This window comes from Fusarium solani (genome assembly GCF_023522795.1).
Source record: "Fusarium solani strain SB1 chromosome Unknown bctg00000005, whole genome shotgun sequence".
Lineage (NCBI taxonomy): Eukaryota > Fungi > Ascomycota > Sordariomycetes > Hypocreales > Nectriaceae > Fusarium > Fusarium solani.
The window spans coordinates 658868-683572 of record NW_027072153.1 but is presented as its reverse complement, the minus strand read 5'-3'; the positions used below and the strand labels follow the sequence as shown (position 1 = coordinate 683572).

General features: G+C 52.6%; 9 protein-coding genes across 9 annotated transcripts; 4 read left to right on the top strand and 5 right to left on the bottom strand.

The window, feature by feature from the left end:
- Positions 1–1787: 1787 nt before the first annotated feature.
- On the top strand, positions 1788–2618 carry MRS44_008619 (uncharacterized protein; the record flags this gene model as incomplete). Its single annotated transcript, XM_046281192.2, has 1 exon — positions 1788–2618. The coding sequence occupies one exon, from the start codon at positions 1788–1790 to the stop codon at positions 2616–2618; it is 831 nt and encodes a 276-aa protein (XP_046132074.1).
- Positions 2619–2948: 330 nt separating this feature from the next.
- On the bottom strand, positions 2949–4733 carry MRS44_008618 (uncharacterized protein; the record flags this gene model as incomplete). Its single annotated transcript, XM_046283644.2, has 1 exon — positions 2949–4733. The coding sequence occupies one exon, from the start codon at positions 4731–4733 to the stop codon at positions 2949–2951; it is 1785 nt and encodes a 594-aa protein (XP_046132073.1).
- A 309-nt stretch (positions 4734–5042) lies between these two features.
- MRS44_008617 (uncharacterized protein) lies at positions 5043–7957 on the bottom strand (the record flags this gene model as incomplete). Its single annotated transcript, XM_046278560.2, has 4 exons — positions 5043–5714; positions 5765–6031; positions 6081–7297; positions 7345–7957. The coding sequence occupies 4 exons, from the start codon at positions 7955–7957 to the stop codon at positions 5043–5045; spliced, it is 2769 nt and encodes a 922-aa protein (XP_046132072.2).
- A 1830-nt stretch (positions 7958–9787) lies between these two features.
- Positions 9788–11527, top strand: MRS44_008616 (uncharacterized protein; the record flags this gene model as incomplete). The annotated part of the gene is made up of 1 exon (XM_046269616.2): positions 9788–11527. One exon carries the CDS (start codon positions 9788–9790, stop codon positions 11525–11527), a length of 1740 nt encoding a protein of 579 aa, XP_046132071.2.
- A 17-nt stretch (positions 11528–11544) lies between these two features.
- On the bottom strand, positions 11545–13442 carry MRS44_008615 (uncharacterized protein; the record flags this gene model as incomplete). The annotated part of the gene is made up of 3 exons (XM_065620998.1): positions 11545–11698; positions 11747–11859; positions 11907–13442. 3 exons carry the CDS (start codon positions 13440–13442, stop codon positions 11545–11547), a joined length of 1803 nt encoding a protein of 600 aa, XP_065477070.1.
- Positions 13443–14403: 961 nt separating this feature from the next.
- Positions 14404–16626, top strand: MRS44_008614 (uncharacterized protein; the record flags this gene model as incomplete). The annotated part of the gene is made up of 7 exons (XM_065620997.1): positions 14404–15017; positions 15064–15351; positions 15538–15763; positions 15826–15851; positions 15905–15943; positions 15993–16021; positions 16073–16626. The coding sequence occupies 7 exons, from the start codon at positions 14404–14406 to the stop codon at positions 16624–16626; spliced, it is 1776 nt and encodes a 591-aa protein (XP_065477069.1).
- Positions 16627–17059: 433 nt separating this feature from the next.
- On the bottom strand, positions 17060–18482 carry MRS44_008613 (uncharacterized protein; the record flags this gene model as incomplete). Its single annotated transcript, XM_065620996.1, has 2 exons — positions 17060–17204; positions 17257–18482. 2 exons carry the CDS (start codon positions 18480–18482, stop codon positions 17060–17062), a joined length of 1371 nt encoding a protein of 456 aa, XP_065477068.1.
- Positions 18483–18544: 62 nt separating this feature from the next.
- MRS44_008612 (uncharacterized protein) lies at positions 18545–19650 on the bottom strand (the record flags this gene model as incomplete). The annotated part of the gene is made up of 3 exons (XM_046269614.2): positions 18545–19348; positions 19438–19505; positions 19623–19650. 3 exons carry the CDS (start codon positions 19648–19650, stop codon positions 18545–18547), a joined length of 900 nt encoding a protein of 299 aa, XP_046132067.2.
- Positions 19651–21815: 2165 nt separating this feature from the next.
- MRS44_008611 (uncharacterized protein) lies at positions 21816–23507 on the top strand (the record flags this gene model as incomplete). The annotated part of the gene is made up of 4 exons (XM_046273848.2): positions 21816–22014; positions 22068–23044; positions 23107–23244; positions 23295–23507. 4 exons carry the CDS (start codon positions 21816–21818, stop codon positions 23505–23507), a joined length of 1527 nt encoding a protein of 508 aa, XP_046132065.2.
- Between the last annotated feature and the right edge of the window lie 1198 nt (positions 23508–24705).

Genomic DNA, 24705 nt, shown 5'->3' with positions numbered 1-24705 from the left:
TGGAGTTTGGGCTGGTATTCAGGCAGGCAATTACGAGGCCTTGGAGAATTGGAAGTCTCGCGTGCTTGTCAAGTTCTCCTCATCACATGGACTTCATCACCCGCTGCATCCGTGAAATCATTGGGGTAGCTTCGTCACCCCGATGATGAGATTTTAACAGGACCAGTGCTCTGCAACTCTCTCTTTGAACAAAGACACTGAGTTGGCCACTGTTGAGCGATAGCTTCATGTAAGCTCTGGGCTCATCTTTGCTCATCTATGCATCACACCCAGCCCCTGGCTTGCCTTCATTACATCACAAATCTCTTTTGACAATGCGAAACCATCGAGGTAGCTTCGTCGCCCCGATTATAAGATTTTAACAGGGCCAGTACTCCACGGCGACTCCCTCTTTGACCAAAAGCCCCGAGTTAGCCACTGTTGAGCGATAGCTTCATGACCCCTGTGCTCACCTTTGCTCGGCCATGAATCTGCGAAACCATCGGGTAGCTTCGTCACCCCGCTGATGAGATTCTATTAACAGGACCAGTACTAGACGACAACTCTCTCTTCGAGCAAAGGCACTGAGTTTACCACTGCTGAATAATGGCTTCGTGAGAATTATGCCCGTCTTTGCTCGGCCATACTTCACAGCCAACCCCTGACTTTGCCTTCATTGCACGACAAGTCTCTTTTGATGCTGGGCTTATCCCACCATGATTTATTGGAATGAAGAGGAACTCAACCGCATCCCTGACACTACCACGCTCTTTCAATCTCGGGCCTATTCGCTTGGTGAGCTCTTTGTATTTGGAATCAGAACTCAGTGGCAAGGTTGTTCGCGACCATCAGCCACTCTCGATTTGTCGATGGTGGAGCAAAGCCCCCCATCGCTGCCTTGGATCTCTCGGTAGTGTTTTCTTTAATATGTGCATTCATCATGCTTAGACGTAGGCATCCTAGAGAACGCGGCATTGACGGCGTCCCCAATGTTGCCCAGCCTTGATCCAGCCTGAAACTTGGAATAGTTGCCCTGACTTGAGAAACGTTTTGTTGGCATGAATTGAGGAGATACCGGGTTGGACGCCTAAAATGATCAAGTAACGGTCCCCCCGGTTGCAATACTAGCTCTGCGTGACATCTCACAGTACCTTATTGCTAGGCTATGCAGTCAAGACTCGCTAACGTCCTCGGGTCGTCTGGGACGCTTTTCTACACTTATGCTTATCAACATGTGTCTTTTATTAGTCTCCAATTTCGAAAGCACTCAAAAGTAGTTCCTTACACCTTTTCTTACATGTGATTCGCCTGTTGTAGTGTGGTGATCGCCCTGCCAAGTCCTTGGCACTGTCTGGTGTAAGTGCCTGCCAAGGCCTCCTCACACGATACCAGCGGACAAGCGGCAGCAACTCTTGATCAAGGTACAGTACATAGTTAAGCCTTACATGCTATTGCAATATCCCAATAGCTAAAAACTCACCACTTCCCTTACTGAGAGTTGCGTGAGTGGTCGACCTGTTGGTACTCACCTGGTTATTATCTCCCTAGAAAATGGGCCTCAGAATCGGTCGCGATTCACATTATGCTATGCACAAAATGGCATTCCGAATGCCAAGGTCCGCTCAATCTCTCTCCTTCCGCTTACACGCTCAGAAGAATGAGCTGGCGATGATTCAGAGACCCCGTTGAACACTCACCTCAAAAGCCCCCTTTCCATCTCTCTCTCTCTCTCCAATTCACCTCATCACCTCCACCCTTCATCTTCTCCGCCTCGTCAATTAACAAGACAAAGCAAACCATCACCCACAATGGCGCAAAAGACAACACCCTCCACAGGCGCCTCCACAGGCGAGGAACCCCTCACCATGAAGCACTTCGAACCCCAAATCGGCATGATGGCCCCCCGACCCAGCGCCCAGAACTGGCGCCGTGAATGCGTCAAAAAAGTTCTCAAAGCCTACAAAAACATCAAATCCTCCATGTCTCCCTCAACCCGCCAGGAGCTATACACGTACATCCGACGCGGCGAATGGATCAGAAGCGCCCGCAACCCGTCCAACTACGCCTTGTTCCGCAGCCTCAAAGGTCTGATACCTACCCGCGGACACGGGCGGCTGTATTATCCTCATCTGTTTGTCTGCCATGCTATCTGGGGACCTGAGGATTGGGTTGTCAGACTTCTCTATGAGTTCTCTGCTCATTGGGGTGTTCTCTTCAACATGGACAAGCTCACGTACCCCAAGATCGACGATCCCAACAAGGAGTATCTGCTATTCCTCGGAAAGACCCCCGTCAAGTCTGGAGGCGGGAGCCAGGCGTCCATGTCCTGCAACACCCATGCCCTGGGCTCGGCTCCACGACATGATCGAGCTCCCCTCCCATTGAGACCATCTGGAGGCGCAGGTGCTCCCGCTGGCAAACAACCTTCGAAGCCAGCCCAGAACGCCCAGGCAACTGGCCAATTCGCCAAACCAGCTACGCCGCAACAGAACGAGGATGAAATCAAAAAAGAGGTCAGCCGCGTCGACGCCGCCAACCTGCCCACTGTTGTCCAAGACGCAGTCAGACCCAACAGCATCAACACAAACCAGGCCCAGGCCAAGGCCCAACCCTGCCAAGCAATGCAGGGAACTGCTTGAGAGCACCTCGAAGAATTCAGCTACGTTGAGCACGATCCGGCGCTACTAGGCGCAGTTGATAGCAGAGAATCTACGACAACGATTCGAAGGGAAAGGGGCCATGGAGGCTGGCGATTGAGAGCTCCAGGAGGGCAAAGGTCAAACAAGGCGGGATGGAATGAGCACTAGCCCATGGCTAACAGTACATTATGGCTACTCTCCTAACTCAAATCGCTAATGACAATACACGCTTTACAAAGACTCGATTCCACTCCAGGCAACTTGAGCCTCGGATGCACCGAAATGTTCTACACTGTTATACATAGCTGATGTTCCATAACCAGACCGCCTTCACATCGCCTCATTCTCATGGCTCAGTTGAAAGGCATTGCGCAGTCTCTCGACAAGACCCAAGGCTCGGTTCGCTGTGGTCACGGCCGCCTCATTGTTGGCCATTGATCCGCGGATCTCTTCCTTTATCCCCTTAGTAACAGCAGCAGACCCATCCATGTAGTTTCTTGACCGGCGGGCATGGAGCGCCGACTGTTGGACATAGTCCGACATGGTGGTTGAAAAGGCTTCCAATCTCCGAACGTGATGCAGTGACCTCTGGGAAAGTTCGATTGCCTGTTGCGCAGCTTGCGTAGCCTGGATAATGCAGGATTGTACATCCAGCACTGAACCGACAGGCCCAGTATTACGGCCAGACCAGAACATGGGCGGGTCGCCATGGCGAGGAGAACGTGGTCGTATGTCGTGAGGATTTGTAACCATGCTGGGAGGGCCACGAACATGCACAGGCCGGTCGACAAGGTGAGAGGCTGGCGGAGGCATGTTTGGGATTGCAGTGTGAAGGTGTCCGTTGGGACCTATCATGCCCCCAGTGGGAGGAAAACCGTAGGGATGCAGAACTGGGTTGAAGTGGCCAGGACGTGAGGTGGCCTGGGAGATGGGGCGAGCTGGAACTGCTGTTCGGCTCATTGGAGGAGGGATAGCTGGATCAGCCTGAACAGGACGTGAGATCTCAGGGCCGTTGCGAGCAGGTCGGGTTAACTGGTTGGTGTGGAGAGTGGCTGGAATAGACAGGTCCGGGAATGTACTGAGAAAGGGTTTGAAGGGATCATGATTTATAACCCGGTCGCCTAGTTCTGCAGGTGTAATCAGGCCGGGTTGAGCAGGACGTGGGACCTCAGGGTTGGTGCTAGCAGGTTGGGTTGGCTCCTTGTCGGTACAAGAGGCCGGCATATACGGACTTGGGGATTTAGTGAGAAGCTGGTTGACGCCGTCATGACTTATGGCCCTATCGCGGGTGGGAACAAGATCTGCCAGTTGGTTGAGGATAGAACAAGACGAGGCTTGGCCGGAGTGACTAGGCCGTGGGGAGGTCTTGGGGCTCGTGTGAACTGGTTGTGTTGGTTGCTTGAGGAGAGGAGACATGGCCAGGTCAACCTGAGCAGGCGGGTCCTCGGGGCTGGTCCGATCAGGTCGTGTTGGTTGGCTGACGGCAGAAGGAGGCATGGCCTCCTCAAGATGGTGAGGGTCTATGATGTCGTAGTCGGCTAGAGTTGGAGACTGAGATCTGGGGCGAGGTGAACTTCTACCCCGGTTGGGTTCCATAGAGTAGGCAGAGTCCTGAGTCCACTTAGACAGGGCGACAGAATATTCAGAAGAACCAGGACGGCGACTATTTCTGCTGTTGTCACGGTAGAGGTCAGGGTAGAACGGCCGGTCCTCGTGGTACGCGCAGCCCCAATGACTGGCATGTTCTCTGTGAATCCTTTCGAGCTGGTCCGTCTTGTGGCAGGTTGCTTGAACGACAAAGAGGCGACCGTACCAGTCCATGGGCCACCTTGACGACGCATCCTGCTCAAGCAAGAGCCTTCCTTCGGGGTGTTTCGAAACATCCCTCTCGCCGCAGACCCAGTCTGTAGTCCGGAGGTAGTTCCACAACATCGAAACGCTCCAGAGTGACATGCTGCGCTTGGCCCTGTCAAAAGCCTTGACGACTCTTCGCACCGATCGTTGGCGCCTGGCGCGGTCTTTGGGGTCGATTGCCTTTGCGACGTCGGGGATGAACATGTCCTCGGACAGGATGTAGTCACTCGCGGATGGGGGGAAACCTTGGACGTCGGACATGATGTATGATGATGTTGTGATTCTGGTGATGGAAAGAAAATGTTGGGTTGATGTTGAGTTGATGAAGCAATCAAGTTCAAGCGGTGAAGAATGTTGGGTTGATGAAAGATTCAAGTTCAAGAGACGGAAGAGGAAGGGATCTCAGGAAAAAAAGGGCAACAAGAGTTGATCTCTTGAGGAAGTGGCCACCATTCATGTGCCGGTGCACCTTCTGCGAGGAGAGCTACGGACAGCGACTACCCTGAATCCTTACCCATCAACACCATGTTCAAACACCCAAACGCCCAACGGTGCTTCCCAGAAAAACTCCTATAGCCATCCCTTACTCGAACTCAGTCTCTTGTAACTGCTCGCCCTCGGCTGACCATACTCCCTTGCCGTGCTCAAGCCTTGCGATGGCTCCTTGCCACCCGCCGTATCTTGAAAGAAGTAGTGGTTTGCACTTGGGGCAAATGCCACCTTCCACGGCACCACAAGATGCCTCTTTTCAGGTCCTCCTCCACAACTGCCGTTGAGCGCATAACTCGGCGGGCTGTTGACAGCCAAAGAGAACATGTTTTGCGGCTCGGTGAAGTCGGTCACCAGGCCGGACCGCATGATGAAGTAGAATAGACAGAAGAGGTTGATGGCGAAGACGAGCACGAGGACTACGTAAAAAATGTTCTGCCAGTCGTTTGTGTGGCCTGACGTGTACTGCTGCGTGATGAGCGATGCGTTGAATGTCTGCAGGAACCCAGGGCCGTTCTCGACCCAGTTGTTGGGCGCTTTGTAGTCCCAGTAGTGTCGGAAGGGGGTATCGATGGCGCTGATCATGATGAGGGCGCTTGAGTAGACGGCTACAGCTTCAGCCATTGAGGGTAGATTTGATGGAAGCTTGGGCTCATGAAGGGCAAGCTGGGTCAGGATACGGGCATTGGAGGCGTTGTTGTTAACAGCACCGCCATTGAGGTCCATGGATAATCGCCATTGATCAGCGAGCCACTGTCTGTGTTAGTATCTTGCATGTCTCATGGATGCCAAGTATAACTCACCTTCCAGTCCAGAGAAGGAGGAGACCAACCCTGGTCAGGTGGAAATGACCGACGGTAGGCATTTTCGTCCTTGTCATCCTCGCAGTGCGCCTCCATGTTAGCTCCAGCTGTACCAGAGATGTTGAACTGCGTGGAGCAGTTGGGAGAGACCCAGGAGCGCAGCTGGCAGAGCGTGTAGTTCTTGTTCCCTGCCGACTTCCCCAGCATATAGATGGCGTCAGCTTCGAAAACGGTTCCGTTGGAGAGAAGGTTATAGTCGTAGGGATACTGTAGCTGTTAGCCAATTGATATTGTGCACAGGAATACAACAACATACGAGTTGGAACACTGGAGGCCTTCGCTCGTACTTGGGCCCCCATTTGAAGATGTCATCAAGGACTGTTCGGTTGAGATATTCAGGCTTTCCTCCCTTCTTGGTCGGTTGAGGTACTTCACCAGCCCAGCCATCCCACCCCATAACTTGATCGCCCACATCCGTCCTGTTGACCAGTGCGTTAGGCCATTCCGTATAAACGAGCGGGGCAAGGTCCTTCTTGTCCGCGTCGACACACAGAACGTTGACAGAAGGTGAGACGACTCCAGCTCGGACGGCGTATTCTCCAACCCCAGCGAGGTCGTCTGGCTGAAGGATGCCGTTCTTTGGCAGGGTTGCGGCGCCGTAGACGCCGGGGTGCGGCAGGGCGAGTGTGACATTATTAATGATTCGCCCTGTCTCTTCGTACTGCGCCGTCACGTTGCTGTGCTCCCTCTCGATCCAAGTCGACATCATGGTAGTGTTGTCAAAGAGAAGCGTTGTACCCGTCGGTCGCTTCGATAGGTCATTTCCAACGCTGGTACTGTTCTGGTTGATGTTCGTCCATGTGCCCATAAAACTCAAGAGGTTGCGGTACGACTGGCCCGAAAACTGCACATTCATACACGACTCGGCTGCATGGATGTCGGTTTTCTCAATGTTAAAGAGGTAAGGACAGTCGTGAGAGACGTACTGCGCGTTGGCATACGACGCGCGCACATAGCCCGAAAGCTCCTTAGTTTCCCAACCTCCGGACTTGAGCTTGGGAGAGACCATGGCGTCGGAGGCGGTGGTGTAGAAAGCTGCCGCGAACGTAGCCGTCAGGGACAGCATGCCGAGGATGGTCATGGACGACGAAGGGAGGGTTTCAAAGTGAGTGATGAGAGAGCCTGGTTGAATGACCCAATTTCGCATCGTCATTTCTGCAAGTGTCATTCCTTGAGCCTTGCGGATAAACGCCCTTCGTGTCAGAACTTGACCGAGGCAGGAGACAAAAACTGTCACAAAAGACATTTCAATCGTTTTTGCGAGAAGCGCGGCAACCGTCGTCGCTGTTGAGGGCACAAGGCCGTGTTTTGACGAGATACCGTGACCCCATCGGGGCTGTACAATAGCTGTGACTAGCCAGATACCGCTCATGATGGTAGAGTATAAGGAAAGAACGTAGATCGTAATGGAGAGCCATCTTGTTCTGCTTTGGTGAATGTCTTGGTCGGAGGAGCAGTGGCTTGGAGGTTCGCCTATTGAGGTGAGCTTTGTGTGAGCGCAACACTTGAATCTCTCTTACCGAATTTCTTATAAAACGTATCGTCGTCAAAGTCGTCATCTATAACCTCTCCCCTCGGCCCTACAACAGTCGGCGTGCTTTGCCCATCCAAGTTTGAAGCCGGTGAGCTAAGCCCACGAGCCTGGGTATTAGGTGAGTCCTTGAGATTATGAGATTCCTCTGTCGGATTTCCACTGGGTGATGAAGCTGGGTGAGGCACAGCCGGAGTCCAAATCTCAGAAAATGGCTCCGGCGCGCCTTGTTGATTGCTGGTCCTCGCCATATTGGGACTTAGATATGGTTCTGGAGGATAATTCGATGAAGCGACTACTGAGGAAGTTGAACCAAGAAGACCGTGGTGCGAACGAGGTGTCTCTGGTGGACTTGATCTTGAAGCCGGAGGCGGACCCGGTCTCATTGAGATGCCGAGTCCGGATGCGTATGACGAGGGGCCGGAATCGTCGAGATCGACCATCTCGTGGTCGCCGCCGGAGGGCATGCGCTGATATCCACTGTTTCCGCGAAACAGATTCAGAGCCGCCTGTCTCGGGGACGCCACCCTCCTCGAAGCTGACGACAGTGATGGGGAGACGGTGTCGTCGGGAGAGGTGAGAGGCCTTGAGGGATCGGCCATTGTGAGAGAGAGTATGCCCTCTTTTTGTTACAAACACACATCAAGTTTCGTCGAGTCGAAGCTGAGGCGTTGGCCCCATGTCAGACTTCTTTTGCGATGGGTGTTGGAATCGCAGGGATTCGACGGTTCGCTCAATTCAGTTTGTTACAAGTGTGGCGCAAGCAGGGGGTGACCGCGCAACTCAAAGGAATGGGAACAAGATGGGAGTGGGAAAGGAAAAGACGACGGATGAGGAAAACAGAAACACAATGTCTTGCCCCAAGCTCTTGGTCTTGACTGCAAGGGAACTCTGACAAGCCCGCTTTCGTCGTACACATTCAACGAATCAAGTTCTGGGGCGGAGGAAGGATTTGCTGAGTAAAGAGGTCTAGGAATGGAAATGACAGGGACTTGGACAGGGGTTTGAGACCATGGGGGACATGTAAGGCTGAGTTTCCGTGTTGTGGGTTTGATGGTCAACAAAGAAAGAGGCTGAGGTGCATGACGAGAGGCGAATGGAAAGATATATAAAAATAGACAATTTGTTTGCCTGTTTACCTCTAGTCCAGGATCGAATTCATTCCAATAGATAGGCACGGCATCACAGAAAGAAGAATTCTTAAGGTCAAGTCGATAATATGCCGATCTCAATCATGGGTTCATGACGATGAGTTTCAGTCTGTGTTACACCACACAAACTTTACCCGGGATATTCAAAACAATAAGAGACGATCTGCTTCATCCTCGCTGACCATTTCCATTTGTAAAAAACCACCCATCGTTCCCGAGAGGGTGGATCGCCGCTGACATGCACCGACGATCCATGTTCATCTCACCTCGTCAGCTTTGGTGTTTGCCCACAACTCAAGGGTCCTTTTTTGTTTCATAATCATCAACGCGTCTAGATAATCTAGATCAATACGTCACGAGACATGATAAAGTCCCAAATTCCTCCATTCATTAAACGATTCAATAGCTTCTGTGGCGTTGTCGAGTGCTATTTATGGAGTTTCCGCCCCCAAGAGAGGAAATCATGGCTTAGACCGCCGATCCTTAGAGTCTGACGTCTCCCAACAGCAAACACGCTTAACCGGAAGCGAGAGAGGCTTTGACTCTGTTGTTCTTTGAGCATTGGTAATCTGATCGGTTTCGTCAGGTGAGTTCTAACTTATGCTTCATTGTCAGGCAGATACTTTGTGAGAGAGACATGCGACTGAGAATTAATACTTGAAGTCAAGCCAATCCCTGTATTGAGGCCAGGAAATGGGCCCTCTATCCTGGTGAGCGTTGAGCCTCAATGCATGGCGTAAGCCACACACGATAGACCGCTGGAGCCTATGAAACTCTCTACCTAGGAGTAATTGCAACATTATTGGAACTCAAGCAACAAAAGTCCCGTAGACACAAGACCGTACATGTCAATCCATTGCACGGGCGATGGCTTCCTTGGGTGACCAGGTGAAGCACAAAGGCATCGCGTAACCCAACAGTTCGTTTAACCCGGGTTGTGAAGACAGACGCATGTCACCTGAATCGCGGCTTATGAGGATGCTTTAACTATGTTTAAGCCATCCATAACAGAAATATCTCATCTCAATCAAGCTAAAGACCATGGGATAATGTCTATCTATGAATTATTTTCATCATTGTTCAAGTTGAACATGGACAAGCCATCCAGCAGACATTGGTGGCAGCCCACTAAAAATTAGAAGGGGAAGAACTGTAAATTAGCGGTCACCCACTGAAGCCCCAAAACACCATGGATCCATCGCCACAGCCATCGCGCCTCCACGTGTTCAAGACATCGAACCTCAACTTACCATCACGGCCACCTCACACCTCAGGCCAAAGATGACACCATCTCCAAAGCCTCAAGACGCGGGCTCACCCCCTCAGAGCGCCTCCATGCTCAAGGGCGCTTCCCTCCTCATCATCCTCCAGCTCGCATCGCGCCTCATCACCTTTGTTGCCAACCAGCTCCTCCTGCGCTACCTCACCGCGCCACTCCTAGGTCTATCCACGCAGCTGGAGGTCTACTACCTCTCAGTCCTCTTTTTTGCCCGTGAGAGTCTTCGTGTGGCTATCCAACGTCAGGGTACAGTGGGAAACACCACGAAAGGCAGTGACGCAGCGAAGGTAGAGAGCCAGGCTGTCGTGAACCTTGGGTATCTCGCCATTGGCCTGGGAAGCGTCGTCAGTCTCGTTCTGGGATGGATGTACCTCGCGTTTCCGAGTGGTGCGGCTGTTTCAACGCCATATCTCGTCGAGTCGCTATATCTCTACGGTCTGGCGGCAATGGTTGAGCTGCTCTCCGAGCCTTGCTTTGTCCTCATGCAGATGCGTCTCCAGTTTGGCACGCGAGCAGCCGCAGAGTCCATTGCCACGTTTCTACGGTGCATTGTTGTTTTTGGCTCCGCAGTCTGGGCATCGAAGCAGCAGAAAGATATTGGTGTTCTCCCTTTCGCCCTCGGCCAGATGACCTATGGCGCCTCTCTACTGCTCGTCTATCTCATCTCTGGATATCAACTCGCTTCTACGATCGGCTTCTCTATTCTTCCCAAAGCTGTTTCCACCAAGAATGGTCGCTTCTGGGGATCCTACTTTGACCGGCAAACTATGAGTCTTGCTGGGAGCATGATGGCTCAGAGCGTGGTGAAGCATCTCCTAACACAAGGCGACACATTCCTCGTTTCTCTGCTCGCCACCGCCGAGGTTCAAGGCGCATATGCCCTCGCCAACAACTACGGTGGTCTTCTAGCACGTCTACTCTTCCAACCAGTAGAAGAAAGCAGCCGCAGTTACTTTTCCCGCCTCCTGTCGTCTCCTACAGCACCCGCGCCTGTCGGGGACGGTGAAAAGCAATCTGCAAAGCCCTCGCCAGCTGTGAATGAAGCAAAGCAGAATCTCCGCACCCTCCTCCGACTCTACATCCTTCTCTCATCTATAATCATCAACATCGGACCCTTCGCCGCTCCTCCTCTCCTCGCCATCGTGGCCGGCAAGCGATGGATCGGCTCAGGGGCTGGCGACGTACTCGCAGCATACTGCTTCTACATCCCCTTCCTCGCCCTCAACGGCCTCACAGAGTCATTCGTGGCATCTGTCGCCACAGAAGCAGAGGTCCACCAGCAATCTGGTTGGATGGGCGCTTTCTCCGTCGCCTTTGCTGCCTCGGCATTCCTCTTCATGTGGGTATTCCCTCTGGGTGCCATCGGCCTCGTGCTAGCCAACATCATCAACATGGCATGCCGCATCGTCTGGAGTGGCGCATTCATCAAGCGATTCTTCAAGAAACACGGGACCGATTTCGAAATCAAGACATTGCTCCCGGAGGGTTCAGTGACCGTCTCCCTTGCTACGGCTATACTTCTCAAGCAACTCAAGGTCCTCGACAGCGCAGAGGACCAACCCATCAAATCTCTCGTCAAGGTCGCCGCCTCGGCCGTCCCATTATTGCTCCTCATGTACGTCTACAATCCATACAAAAAAACACTTTTGGACACATCTAATCATCGCAGTTTGTTCTTTGAGCGCCGTTTTATCCTCGAGTGTCTGCACTCTATCCGTGGTCGCAAGGCCGCCAAACAATAGTTGCTCCGTAAATAAACTTAATCAAACGTGATCTTGGTAGCCTTTTGGTTCATGTCGACGTCCTTGAAGAAGGCGCCGTACATGTCGTGAGCCTTCTTCTTGACGGTGGTTCCGAACTTGAGGAGGTCCTCGGGCACAGGCTGGTTGGCACCTCGGAGGATGTTGACAAGGCTGTAGAGTGTAAGTCAGTGGTCGGTGTGCGAGGGTACATATACTTACGAGCCAGAGTGCGACTTGTCCTCCACTGTGAAGAAGGTGATGGCCTGGCCAGTCTTGCCAGCTCGGCCAGTTCGTCCAATACGGTGGACGTAATCTTCGATGGTCAAGGGGAACTAGAACTGTCAGAACCGCTGGCAGAAGTGTAAAAAGCAAGACATACTGTAACATTGATAACCAGCTTGACCTCGGGGATATCCAGGCCTCGGGCCGCAACATCAGTAGCAACAAGAACAGGGGTCACACCAGTCTTGAACGCCTCCAGACTCTTTGTCCGCTGCTCCTGTCGCAGATCGCCGTGAATACCACAAACGCGGACTCCCTTGCGGCTCAGGAAGTTCTCCACACGGGTGGCCTCCTTCTTGTACAGACAGAACACCAGGATACGGTCGTTCTTCTGCTTGCCCTGCTGGTGCTCCTTGAGGAGCTGCAGCAGCCGGAACTCCTTCTCCCTGGGCTCAAGAACCTCGACGGTTTGTGAGATTCGTGCGTTGGCTTGCAACTCGACAGCGCCGCCCGCAGTCTCCTTGCCGCTGGATCCAATGGTGATCTTGACGGGGCTGACCATGAAGGATGAAGCAAGGGCCTGCACTGACTGGGGCCATGTCGCAGTGAACATGAGTGTCTGGCGCTGCTCACGAGGAGGGCAGCTACCCAGAATCTGCTTAATGTCCTCCTCGAAACCCTTGTCAAGCATACGGTCAGCCTCATCAAGGACGACAAAGGCGGCTTGGCTTAGATCCACAGTGTCATCAGACATAAAGTCCTTGAGACGTCCGGGAGTAGCGACAATGATGTCAGCACCACGGCGAAGCTGCGCACGCTGGTCATCCTTGGAAGCACCTCCAAAGAGACACACGCACTTGAGACCATTCAGAGCAGCGACCTGAGCCATCTGGGTATGGGTCTGCATCGCAAGCTCTCGCGTGGGCGAGACAATAACTGCCTTGGTGCTCTTTCCGCCAATCGCCGAAACAGCCTCAACACAGGGCAGCGCAAAAGCCATCGTCTTGCCGGAACCCGTCTCGGCAACTCCTATCACGTCACGGGCAGACAAGGTGAAGGGCCATGAGGCGGCCTGGATGGGGGTGGGGGCCTTGTAGTTGGCGAAAGGCGAAGGCTTCTTCTCGAGGAGGTTCGTAGCGGGGAGGTGGTGGAACTCCAGGACAGGTCGGAGGGAGACGGTTTCGGACTTGGGGTCAGTGATGACGATCTGGTTGGTGGAGAGGAAGTTGTCAATGTCGGCTTGGGGAACGCTGGAGAGGCTGATGGTCTGGGAGTAGGCGCCATTGACAGGGGCGTCGCCATTCGACACAGAAGACTTGGACTTCTTCTTGTCCTTCTTAGACTTCTTCTCCTTGGGCGCCTCCTCAGAGACATCGCCATTCTGCTCAGCAGAGTCCTCAGCCTCAGCCTCAGCCTCAACAGCCTTGAGCTTCTTCTCCTTCTTCTTCTCCTTCTTGGCCTTCTTGCGCTCCTTCTCAGCAGCGCGCTCAGCCTCAGAGTCGTCAGCCTTCTCAGCGCTAGCCTCGGCAGCCTCCTCGGCCTTGCGCTTCTTCTCTCTCTTCTTCTCCTTGCGCTCCTTCTTCTCCTTCTTCAAGCGGGCCTTCTCGTCGGCGTCGGCGATCTTGGTCTTCTTGGAGGGGCGGTCGACGCCGTTTTCCTCACTCTCGGCGAGGAGATGCTTTGTTGCAGCCATTGTTAAAGAGGGGAATTCCTTTGGTGGGAGGAATCTATTGAAAGGCGGTCGAGTTGTCGCAGAGAAAGATGCGCCGCGAAAAACTGCGTGGGATTGTTCTTGGAGCGGCAGAAAAAAAGTTTCTTATCGATAAGCGAGCCGTTATCTGGGGTCCACTTTCCACCGTCGATCGGACCGGTACGTACCTCCGTGCCGTCTTCCTCTCCCGGAGTGCCAGACTTGGATGTCGATAAGAATAGTCAGACATCATTCACTTGTCCAAGCAAATACTTGCCAGACTTCACTGATGCTACCTCGGTTGCCTTGCTCTGCTCTCACCGTACCCCACGACGTGACCGGCTTGGGTTCACAGTTCACGCACTCCGCGACACGTGTGCCCTGTTGTGTCTTGAGTCTAGGAACCTACAACTTCAACGACGAGAATCCGCAACTCTGGGGCTCTCGAATGCGTAACAATGCCCCGTATCTGTCACTTCAGTCGGCGCCCTAGAATGGCATGGTGTCATACCTAGGGAGCTGTCACAAGGCCTCTCCGTGGATGCATCTTCCCGCTGGAACGTCGACTCTGGGAACGGCAGACCTTCGCCCGCTTTGTTAACGAGATGGTCAGTATCAAGGCTCTAGGTCTTCATCCACCTTGGCCGAGGAGCTCGGTTCTGGGGAATCTGGACCCACAGAATGATAGCGCTGCAGTTGTTCATGTACGCCTCTCGCGAGCAAGTGCTCTATTGGCATTTAGTGTCGGACTACCTCTGAATCGCATCGGCCCGTCAGTCGTGGAAGCTGCCATGCGCAAGTCTATCTTGCGCTCTGCATAATACCAAGGCGTCTGAGAGCTAGCGATATGCCGCCAAAGCGGAAGATGGCATACAAGTGTATACCAGACCCCAGCCCATGCTGGAGATCTGCACCCTGACCTGGGTTCTTTGTCTCAGGTCGATGCAGCTACTCTTCATATCCCATGGATGAGAATAGTTCAAATCTTTGCTTACTTCCAGGCCGGCCAGATCTATATGGCGTTGGCATCCGCACTGCATTCTATATCCAATGGCTCGGCTCCCTCATAATCGAGCTCCTCTCAGAAGACCTCACAGACATGCGCTTCGTCAGCGTATTCTCTTCTGCTGCGGCACTGACAGCCCTCATAATTGGCACGGCCCAGGGGAAGCTCTATCCTCTCGACGTCTACTTCCTTCTTCTCTTCGCAATGGGCTTCTTCCTGTTTCTCATACCGTTGCGCACCTGGCAGCTGCTCACAAGGTGCCAACCTCATCTAGACCCCTTCTTCCTGTCACAGGAGGACCATGGGGTGTTTTATAACCTGATGACAGTGACGATCCTGGCGGGCAACACGGCCATGGGGGCATGGTACTATACAACATTTCTGCCGCGGTTGAATCGTGACTGTTGGGAAGTTGTGTTTGTGTTGGGAAAGGTGGACTTGGAGAATCGGGGTTATGTAATTGCAAGTGCCATCTTTTATATTGGCATTCTCGCTATGCTCGCCGGGTTCATCTTTCTCGGTTCATGCTGCGATGCTCCGGACACTTCGAGCGCAGCTCAACGGAGGATCAGGTGAGGATATTCATACTTCAAAACCCAGCCTACTCACCGTCCCTAGAAAAAAGCACATCAAACGTCTTCGCATTCTTCGCGTAGTATCGGGCCTTGTTGTCTTCACCCTTTTGGTTCTCGCCATAGAGCTCCCCATCTACTGGAATCACATCGACAACGTTAGTGAGTTTGAGACGCTGGCGCAATTGATCCCCTTCTTTCTCAGTATCGGAGTGTTTTTCAGGTCTTGGGCTCTGTGGGTCATCCGCGATAGAAACCAAGAGCAGGACTGGGATGATTCATGGTCGACATCTGTTGCAACGAGCAGCATTGATCCGATGGAGTACTATGACCGGTACGATTATGGTGAATATGGGTATGATTATTACGACTGGCCACAGATCCCTCAATGGCCCCCTAGTGTATACTACTCCGCCAGGTCGAATTAATGCTGCAATTGTAATGGTTCAAGTTCACATTCATACACATGTCTCCTGTTTCAAGGTGAATCTCGGTGAGCTCGGTGAACCCCGCCGCACAGACCATCTCGTCCCTTTTCCACCCCGCAACCGCAAGTAAACAAAACCGACCATCTCCAAACTCCAACCCGCCGCCATCCACCAGAAATCGCCCAGCTTAACGCCGTCGATACCAACGATACCGCAGAAAAAATGTCGTCAAAGGAAGCATCAAAGAGCAAGGACAAGGACAAGTCCAAGGTCCACAAGCTCTCCCTCAAGGGCAGCGCCCGACTGGTTGCCGAATTCGTACGTCTGCATACAGGTCACATTCAGCAATGCGCATCGCTAACTCTGGGGCTTGGTCATAGTTTCAATATTCAATTCATACCATTCTGTATGCGCATAAGCTTCCAACGGCACCAGTTCTTCTTGTTAACCGGCTTGCAGCTTCCAACGAGGTGTCTACCCAGCCGAAGACTTTACAGCGTACGTCCTCCTCTGCCCCTGGTTCTTTACTCAGACTGACTCTTCCCAGCGTCAAGAAATATGGCCTCAACATGCTAGGTATAACTTCTTTGACATCATATTCGAGCCGCTCCAACTGACCCGAACAAGTCTCGGCCGATGACCAAGTAAAGGCCTACATCAAGAAGATCATGTCCCAGCTCGACAAGTGGATGGTCGGCGGCAAGATCTCCAAGCTCGTCATCGTCATCACAGATAAAGACACAGGCGAGCACGTCGAGCGCTGGCAATTCGACGTACGACATCCATACCCCCCTATCCCCAACACTTCTAACCCATCTCCAGGTCCAAATCTTCAAGCCGACAAAGTCCAAGTCCAAATCCAAGTCCTCCTCTGCCGATCAAGAAAACGCAGCCTCTGCTGGCGGTACCCCCTCGCCACCGAAAAGACCGAAGCCGAGATCCAGTCCGAGATCGCCGCCATCTTCCGCCAGATCACCGCGTCCGTCACCTTCCTCCCCCAGCTCAACGGCGACTGCACCTTCAACGTGCTCGTCTATGCCGACGCCGACAGTGAGGTGCCCGTCGAGTGGGGCGACTCGGATGCAAAGGAGATTGAGAATGGCGAGAAGGTGCAACTGAGAGGATTCAGCACTGCCAACCATCGCGTCGATACTCTGGTCAGCTATCGCTTTACAGAATAGTGGGGGAACGCAATACGGCGTATTCAAGTAATGTGGAGGATGCTCCCGAATTAAGAGGGGGATACAATTGGTCAAGGGATTTTGGTATACTCTAGGGAATGGCCTGGACGGCGTTACAAGGCGCGAGGGGCATCATGCCTTTATGTACAAGCATTTCAACGGCAGCGATAGATGTACGATATGAGATAATAAGGATGTTCTGCCGTCTAATCCACATAGCAAACATCCCATCCTCGCGAATTGTCTTTCTTGCTTCTACAAGTCTATCAAAATATGGTCATCTCAAATTTTGATGCCATGAACCTCATCCTGACTCTTATCCCTTCATCACCAACACGCCATTCACCGTCTCGATGCAACCATCCAGCCTATCAGCAAAACCGTCTACGCCTCGTCACAATCGTCGCCCAATTCTCATGATAGTATGTCTCGACTAGACCCGCTTGAAAAAGTACACATAGGCAAACTTGCGCATCTCCTCGACGTCGTGCGCCTCCACCACCTTCTCGTCGTTGAAGAGTACCCAGGTTGGAGTGTTGGCGTCACCCAACGCCTTGCGGATAAAGGCGACATAGTGTCTAGATATCGTTAGCTAGTGTTCTTTATGTGTATGCATAAGTCATCACTCACCCAGCATGGATACTCGTGCCCTTGTGGCACACAATCGACCGAAGCTGGAAAGTCGCAGGGAGTGTTGCACTTCCAGCAGGCTCCTTTGAGGCCGATGCGGCCCCTTCAGTAGGCGTGTCATCGTCAAAGGTTCCCTGGTCATCTGGGTGGCTGAAAAGCCACTCAACAGCGCGCTCGACGTCGCCGCCTGTCTCCTTCAGTGCCTTCTTGGCCTGAGGAGCGCCGAAGCCCATGGCTCCGAGCATCTCAATCTTTTCAGGGTCAGCTGTATCACCTCCAGCAGATTGTCCACCAAGATCGAGAGGAGCGTCAATATCGGGGTCCTCCATATGTCCAAAGAGCCACTCCATGGCGGCGTTGGCATCCGAGTTTCCAGTGGCATGCAAAGCACGCTCACATCGGTTACGAGGGAAGCCCATGGCCTCCAGCTGTGCCAGCGCTGTCGCATCGGGTTCAAAGACCGGGGCTTTGGCCTCTGGCTCGTCAGGCAGCTGCTCTTCTCCGGGCTGGAGTCCCTGTGATAGATAGCTATCCAGGGGGAAAGGCTCATCGGGCACGATGACTGGCACATCCACCTTGATCGGAACCCAGTTGACCACCGTCATCTTTCGAGCGTTGACAACCAGGGTATCAGGGAAAGTCTTGAAAAGGGATCGCTTGACAAAGCCATCCTTGCTTCCACAAGCAGAGCAGGTCAGCTCGACCTTCTCAGTGGCCGTAAAGTTGTCCAAACACTCCTTCAGGGTTACGGGCTTATAAGCTGCTGGGCCATCTGAGCCCTCCTCGGCGGGGAGCTTTTCCAGGGGAACATCAATAAAGATGTTGTCTTGCTCAGTGCTGCTATACCTAACCTTTTTGCAGCCCAAACACTGGAGACGCTGCTCAAGGGCAAAACGGAATGGTTCTGTAGGATCCTTGAGACCACCTTGGTGTTGAGATCGGGTGATGAGCTTGAAGAGATGCTGTAGCAACTCAAATGCATCCTGTTGTCGCATGGTGGAGAATTCCTCGTGTCCTCGGCCGATGAGATGCTTGAACATGGCTGGCGCCAATCCCTTCTGATGGGTGATGCCATCTCCACCCACGTCGGCATCAGGCTTGGAGTATCTGCCAGACAAAAGTCCATCGGCTAGCTTTCGTAGTTGAGTCTCCAGGTCCTCTGCGGGATCCTGGACGATCGGAAGATCATCGTTCGGTCGGAAATATCTCTCCTGGAACGAGGGCATGTCGAAAAGACACTGAGTAATACTGGCAAGATAACAGCTGTTTCCCAGGTTCTTCAAGCCAGTCAGGCTAGGGCCGAAAGGGGGACGAGCTCCTTGCCGTCCTCGGTTGTCATGCTAAAGTCCCACTTGAGGTTTTGCTCGATTTGCATCTCCGTCAAGCTCTTCTCAGTCTTTTGGCGCTCCGCTAGCACAATGCCCCAGTGGGCCAGATGTTCGCCCAGGTTGTCATCGACTCGCTCGTCGTCGCACTTGTAGCAGTAAATGTCTGCGGTACCCTCTGGAGTGATGGACCCGAGCTTGACAGCAACCCCATGACCAGATTCGTCCGAGTGAGCCAGAGCATGCGAGTTTCCATCAACGCCACCCATCTGCTTGCGACCACACCCCAGGTTGCCACACTCCAGACACAGCCAGAGGTTCTCCTTCAAGTCGCATGCGTAGCAGTGGCCCAAGACACCTTGCTCAATCTTTCTCGAAGGATGCTGCTGAAGCATCAGGATGTGCTCGCAGCTGGTCAACTCCTGTTCCCAAGCCTTGACCTCCTCCTTTCGGGAAAAGGTGTTGGCCTTGAGAATGCTGTCAACCATGGGGGCGAGCTTCGGGCTTGTTCGGTCGAGCTCGGTATTGCATTCAAGGCACTTGACGGACAAGGCAGTGTCATATCGGTCCTCCTCGGTCTCAGCAGCGATGGCCAGCTTGGACATTTTGGCAGGTGGCTCATCTCGTTCGACGACTTTTCGAGTTCGGCGGATGTTGAGGGCGAGAGGGTGGCTTTTCAAGGCAGCGTGGAGCCTGTTGTGCATGCGGTCGCCAGCGCAGCCGCCGTTGAAGCACTGGAGGCAGACATCGAGACCGGCGGGGTCATCCTATTGCAGAGTCTGAGGTGAGCAAGGGCTGGACAAGATGGGAACCGAAGCAAAGGATCGACGTGAAGCTGGTGGGTAGGAGGTCTTACAATCGAGTCGAAACACTGGGTACAGTCTTCGCGATAAACAGACTGAGCTGGAGTAGGGGGGTTGAGCCCTAGACGTGGTGTCAGTTGCCTTCATCCCAACTCTGGGTTGTTCGTGAAGCTCGCTAAAGAGCTGCCTTGATCAACGGCAGATCAAATGGCGGGGTCATTTTCAAGAGCTCACGTACCGATCGACTCAAGATGAGGACAAGCCATGATAGGCGGGCTTCTCTGGTTATTCTCTCTGCAGCTTGGAGTAGAAAAGCGACAGGAGAAAAGAAGAATTTTTTAGTTGTCCTCTGTCAAGTGGGCGATGTTGAATGGAATCAATCCTTAGCCACGAGGGAAGCTCAGCGATGGGTGGTAGCACACGTCACTGGAGCTCGGTTCCTGCCTGGGGAAGTGTTAGCAAAGGCGGGGCATTTCAGCCACGATCCTGCATCGGCCTGTGGCGCAGATGTGGCGTAGCAGATCTCTTCATGCAAGACGGTACTGGAACATTCGCTCATGAGGTCTTGTCCTGTTGAAGGGTTACATTTTACGTGTCATGTATCACACGAACTGAGAGGGCTCCAACCGGAAGCGTGCGTTTTTCTCGCTGCAGTCAGTCGGCTCACACATGGCTGCGGCAACCTGACCCTGACTGGTCTGGGGTAAGTCAGCACTCCGGCGTGACCGGCTCTTCGAGGCTTATGAGCGTTGAATTGATTCCAAATGTATGATGTTGGGGAGTCATATCGGGTATTTAAGCTTCTTGGTGGCAATTATGGGTCATTTCATCGAGAATCTCTGTTTTTTCTCCAATGAATAACATCGGATAAAGCTTGGGTTGCGTTTCTTAATGTGCTCAGAAAGTACCAAACCATCCACGAACACAAAGGAGCAGTGATGGGGCGTGGAAGAAAATGAGAGAAGGTCATTGATTTCAACACGAGAATCTCTTTATTTCCTATAGCACAAATGCTTTTATTCCGAGCTCGTAGATGAGACATGTTGTCGACGCACAAACCGGGCTTTCGCGCCAATTCACTGTCGGCAGCCTCCTAGAGGGCGACCGAGAATGGACATCTGCCCTACCACTGATGCCTTTAGTTGCCTCAGATTTACATCAAGATATAATGGTGACATCCTCGAGGCTCTAGTCCATATTTCATTTCTGAAATTAAGAAAGGGACCCCCCCTTAAGGTAACATTTCCCAGAGAGGATACTAGGCCATGCCACAAGGTAGCGCCTAGTCTTCAAGCCAGTCAAGTCTTTGGCATGCGAGATGAGAGACCAATTACACCTGACTACTAGACAGTTAGTAATGGGCAGTTTTGTGGCTACCCCTTTATGGGTACGTTGGAATAATGTTCATTTGGCATAGTGATGGCCTCGCACAAGCTCATGGCGGCACCGTTCTATCCCCTAATAACACTGTTCGGGCTCGCATGCTCCATCATATCAGGAGCGCAAGGAACACAACTTCAACACAAGTCCCAAGCCGCTCGCAATCATAACCCAAGTTTCCGCGCAATGAGACTCGCCGTCTCAACATCTCCAGGGCTGTAAGTAATATTATACAAATAGCTTCGCTGTCTACCCGAAATTGCAATGCGACTCTAGGCTATTTGTAGGGAATACGGCGCATTCGTTCCTACACGGTTTCCGAAAGAGCCAATGTGGAGTTTTTGGATATGCAGAACCCTTGCTATAGGAATTCCAAAAGTGCTGAGAGCCTAAATAGTGAAACCGACAGGTCGCCTTGGCTCACACGAGCAAAGCCTCGGCCTGTTTACATTCTTGATACACAATAGTTTAACTAGCCAGCTAAGCCATGGGCGTAAGAGCTAGATAAGAAACAAGGTAAAGAGGACCTCGACGAGCTGCAGAAATACGTATCGAGATAAATGTGTCCAAGGCCATTATTGGAATAGAAGGCTTCATTGAATGAGCCAACACTAGGTACGGACACTCTCAAACGCGAGCTCGGGTCTATATCCGTAAATGCCCCAATACCCCAGATTCTCACCCACTTCCCCAGCCTATCGTATAATAAACGCCACTACTTTGCGGGGTTAAGCAAGCATTGTGCAACAAAGAAACACATCCAAGAACTGAGCAATCTCTTTTCATTGCATATCATTTTGTTCCTGTTGGTCAGATCCTGAGTAACACCCCGCGTTTCTCTCCAAAGTGGCAGCCAACCCCGCAGGAGTTTGAGGGACACTCTGCCAGATCACCACCTCCAAAGCATTCGGCAGAGGAGATCGGCAAGGCCGTGATTGGCAAACTGGGCCGAATGTTTTAATACAAGTTGCGAACGTCATCGTATCTTCAATAACGAACTGGAACTCTGCTCTAGTCTATCCGGTCTTGGCTCTTTAACTCGACTGCTACTATGGAGTCCTCAATCTCGTTATATGTACTTCCCATCCTTTTCATCGCGTTTCTTGTCCGCTTTCTTGTTCAATTTATCCGATCCCCGCTTCGAACTGTGCCAGGTCCGTTTCTGGCACGATTCACCGATGGCTGGTATTTCTGGAACGTCCGGAAGGGGTCTTTCCAGGATGTAAATGTGGAATTACACAAGAAATACGGTACACTCACTTGCCTTCTCATCCCAGCATTTGACGCTGAGTACTTGCTATAGGAACAATTGTCCGCTACGGCCCAAACCGCTTCAGCTTCAACGACCCAGAAGCCGCCAAGATCATCTACGGCCTCGGCAACCACTTCCCCAAGTCATCATGGTATTCATCATGGGCAAGCCCTGGGCAATGGGCCATCTTCAGTGATCAGTCAATCAAGCGCCACGCCCAGAACCGAAGACTCTATCAAGCGACCTATGCAATGTCATCTCTGGTTCACTACGAGCCCTTTGTCGACGAGTGTTCCGACCTCTTCACGCAGCGACTCGCTGAGATGTCAAGGTCCAACATGCTTGTCGACATGAGACATTGGTTCCAGTGCTACGCATTTGATGTCATCGGCTTGATCACTTATGCCAAAAGGCTTGGCTTCCTAGATCGTGGTGACGATATTCGAGGTGTCATCAGCGCGTTGGAAGAGCACCTGGGCTACGCTACGCTCGTTGGCATCTTCCCAAGTCTGCACCGATATCTATTCCCTCTCAAAAATTACCTTGCAGGTGCGAAAGGTGCCGGAAGAGCTTACGTGCTGAGCTTTACCAAAGAGAGAATCCGTGAAGCGCAAGTCACTCCCAAGCCTGTGGCTGAAGAGAGTGCAGTCGCCATGGAAGACTTTCTCACCAAGTTTTTGGCAAAGCATGCAGCCGACCCGGATGTTTTTACATCTTTTCATGTCCTGGCTGGGTGTACATCAAACATGGTAGCAGGATCTGATACCACGGCCATCAGCCTTTCTGCAGTCCTCTACTATCTACTTAAGCACCCTGCCTGCCTGCAGAAGCTGAGGGACGAGATTGATGATCTAACTGCCAAGGGAGGCATGTCCAAGTCGCCTACATTCAAAGAGAGCCAGCAGCTGCCATATCTTCAAGCCGTCATCAAGGAGGCGTTGCGGATGCATCCCGCCACGGGACTCCCCCTTGAGCGCGTGGTTCCTGAAGGAGGAGCAACGATCTCCGGACGATTCTTCCCGGAAGGCGTGAGTCAACGCGACGATCTGGTACTGTATGAGAAGAGACTAACGAGTCAATCATGATACAGACGACAGTTGGCATCAACACTTGGGTAGCACACCGCGATCATCGAGTCTTTGGTGATGATGCGGAGACATTCAACCCGGATCGATGGTTAGTGGATGATGCTGCAAGGCTCTCTATGATGAACCGTTACTATATGCCTGTAAGAGCCCCAGCAACACGAATTAATGGTCTTTCTGACATTTCGCACAGTTCGGACTCGGCTCTCGAACATGCATTGGGCGACATGTTTCGATGCTTGAAATGTCCAAGCTCATCCCCCGAATTGTTCGAGACTTTGACTTTGGGCTTGATCCATCACTACAGCGGGAGAAGTGGCACACGCAAAACTACTGGTTCGTGAAGCCGCTGGACTTTAAGGTTCGGGTTGAGGTGCGCCAAGCGGAGAAGAGCGATATGTTTTAGCCAAGGCACGGAATCGGCTCAACATTTGAGAATAGTCCGTTGAAGGAAACAGTCAAGCGAAACAGACCTGCAGACTATTTCAAATCTTTGGCTGTCAGACTAGGAGCTCCAGGGATAACTGCATGATGCCCCGTCTACGTTTGCATGGATCCGGACAGGGAAAGGCTTGTCTCGAGGACAAATGCCGGCTGGCCGGAGGATAGCCCCGAATTCCATGGTCTGGGGGTATCCCCGAGGGTCCGGCGAGCCAAGACCGAACGCTAGCATTTACCGACCTTTTGATGGGAAAATTCGAGGTTTGTACCAGTTTTTGTTCATGTGAAAGGGATGTCATCCTTCGGTAAATTCGAGCATTGGCCACACAACGTAATTGTTGTATTCGCCATTGACTTGTCATCCGTGGCTTCCGTGGTATGTCCGGCGCCGTAACACCGACTCCGTGAATTGAGCGACCGGCGATTTCGCTGCGCCGAACGGCCGAGATCCACCGACGAGGCCTGTCTATTGTTGAACCTCGGGACAGGGAGGAGAGAAAGAAAAAAAATCGAGCCTCGTCTCTGAATAGAGTCATTAAATCCTGGTTTTTGTGTCGTCTGCATCTCCCCTGCCCGCGGAGCAGTACCGTGTCTCCGTCCCCCGCGGACATGGTCGTTCCCCCGCGGACGGAGGACGGGATCGATGCCGACTTATCAATCTGTTGAGGTAGGGCTTATCTATCTGATAAAGGTGTGTAACCGTTATTGAAGAGCACAACTCCTCGGAGAACGAGTACCGAGGTCGCTTGCTGTCAAACACTTGGGACCAATACGCACTGAACGTGACCGTCTCTATTAACTATCACCGACTTCCATTTGGCCAGATCCGCGACCGATCATCAGCGTTAGGGTTGGAGGGACCACGGCGCAAGATACCGGTGAATAGCGGGTTTCTGCGGTGCGGAGCTACTGTACAGGATGTATGGAGTACCTATCCGCTCCCTCTCGCCCAGAGGACAGCCAACGATGCGGTGCTCCGAAGCTGCGGCGGGCAGTGATTCGTCTAGCAAGTCATGACAAATGTTGGCATCCACAATATTCCCACAGCCCATCTTATCAGATGCAGGCTGGGTCCGCGTCCCCGGCCACGCTTGCCCCTTCCCCTCCAATCAGAGACTGTAAGTCTAACTAAATGGAGAAAAGACTGACAATGCCGCCAAACC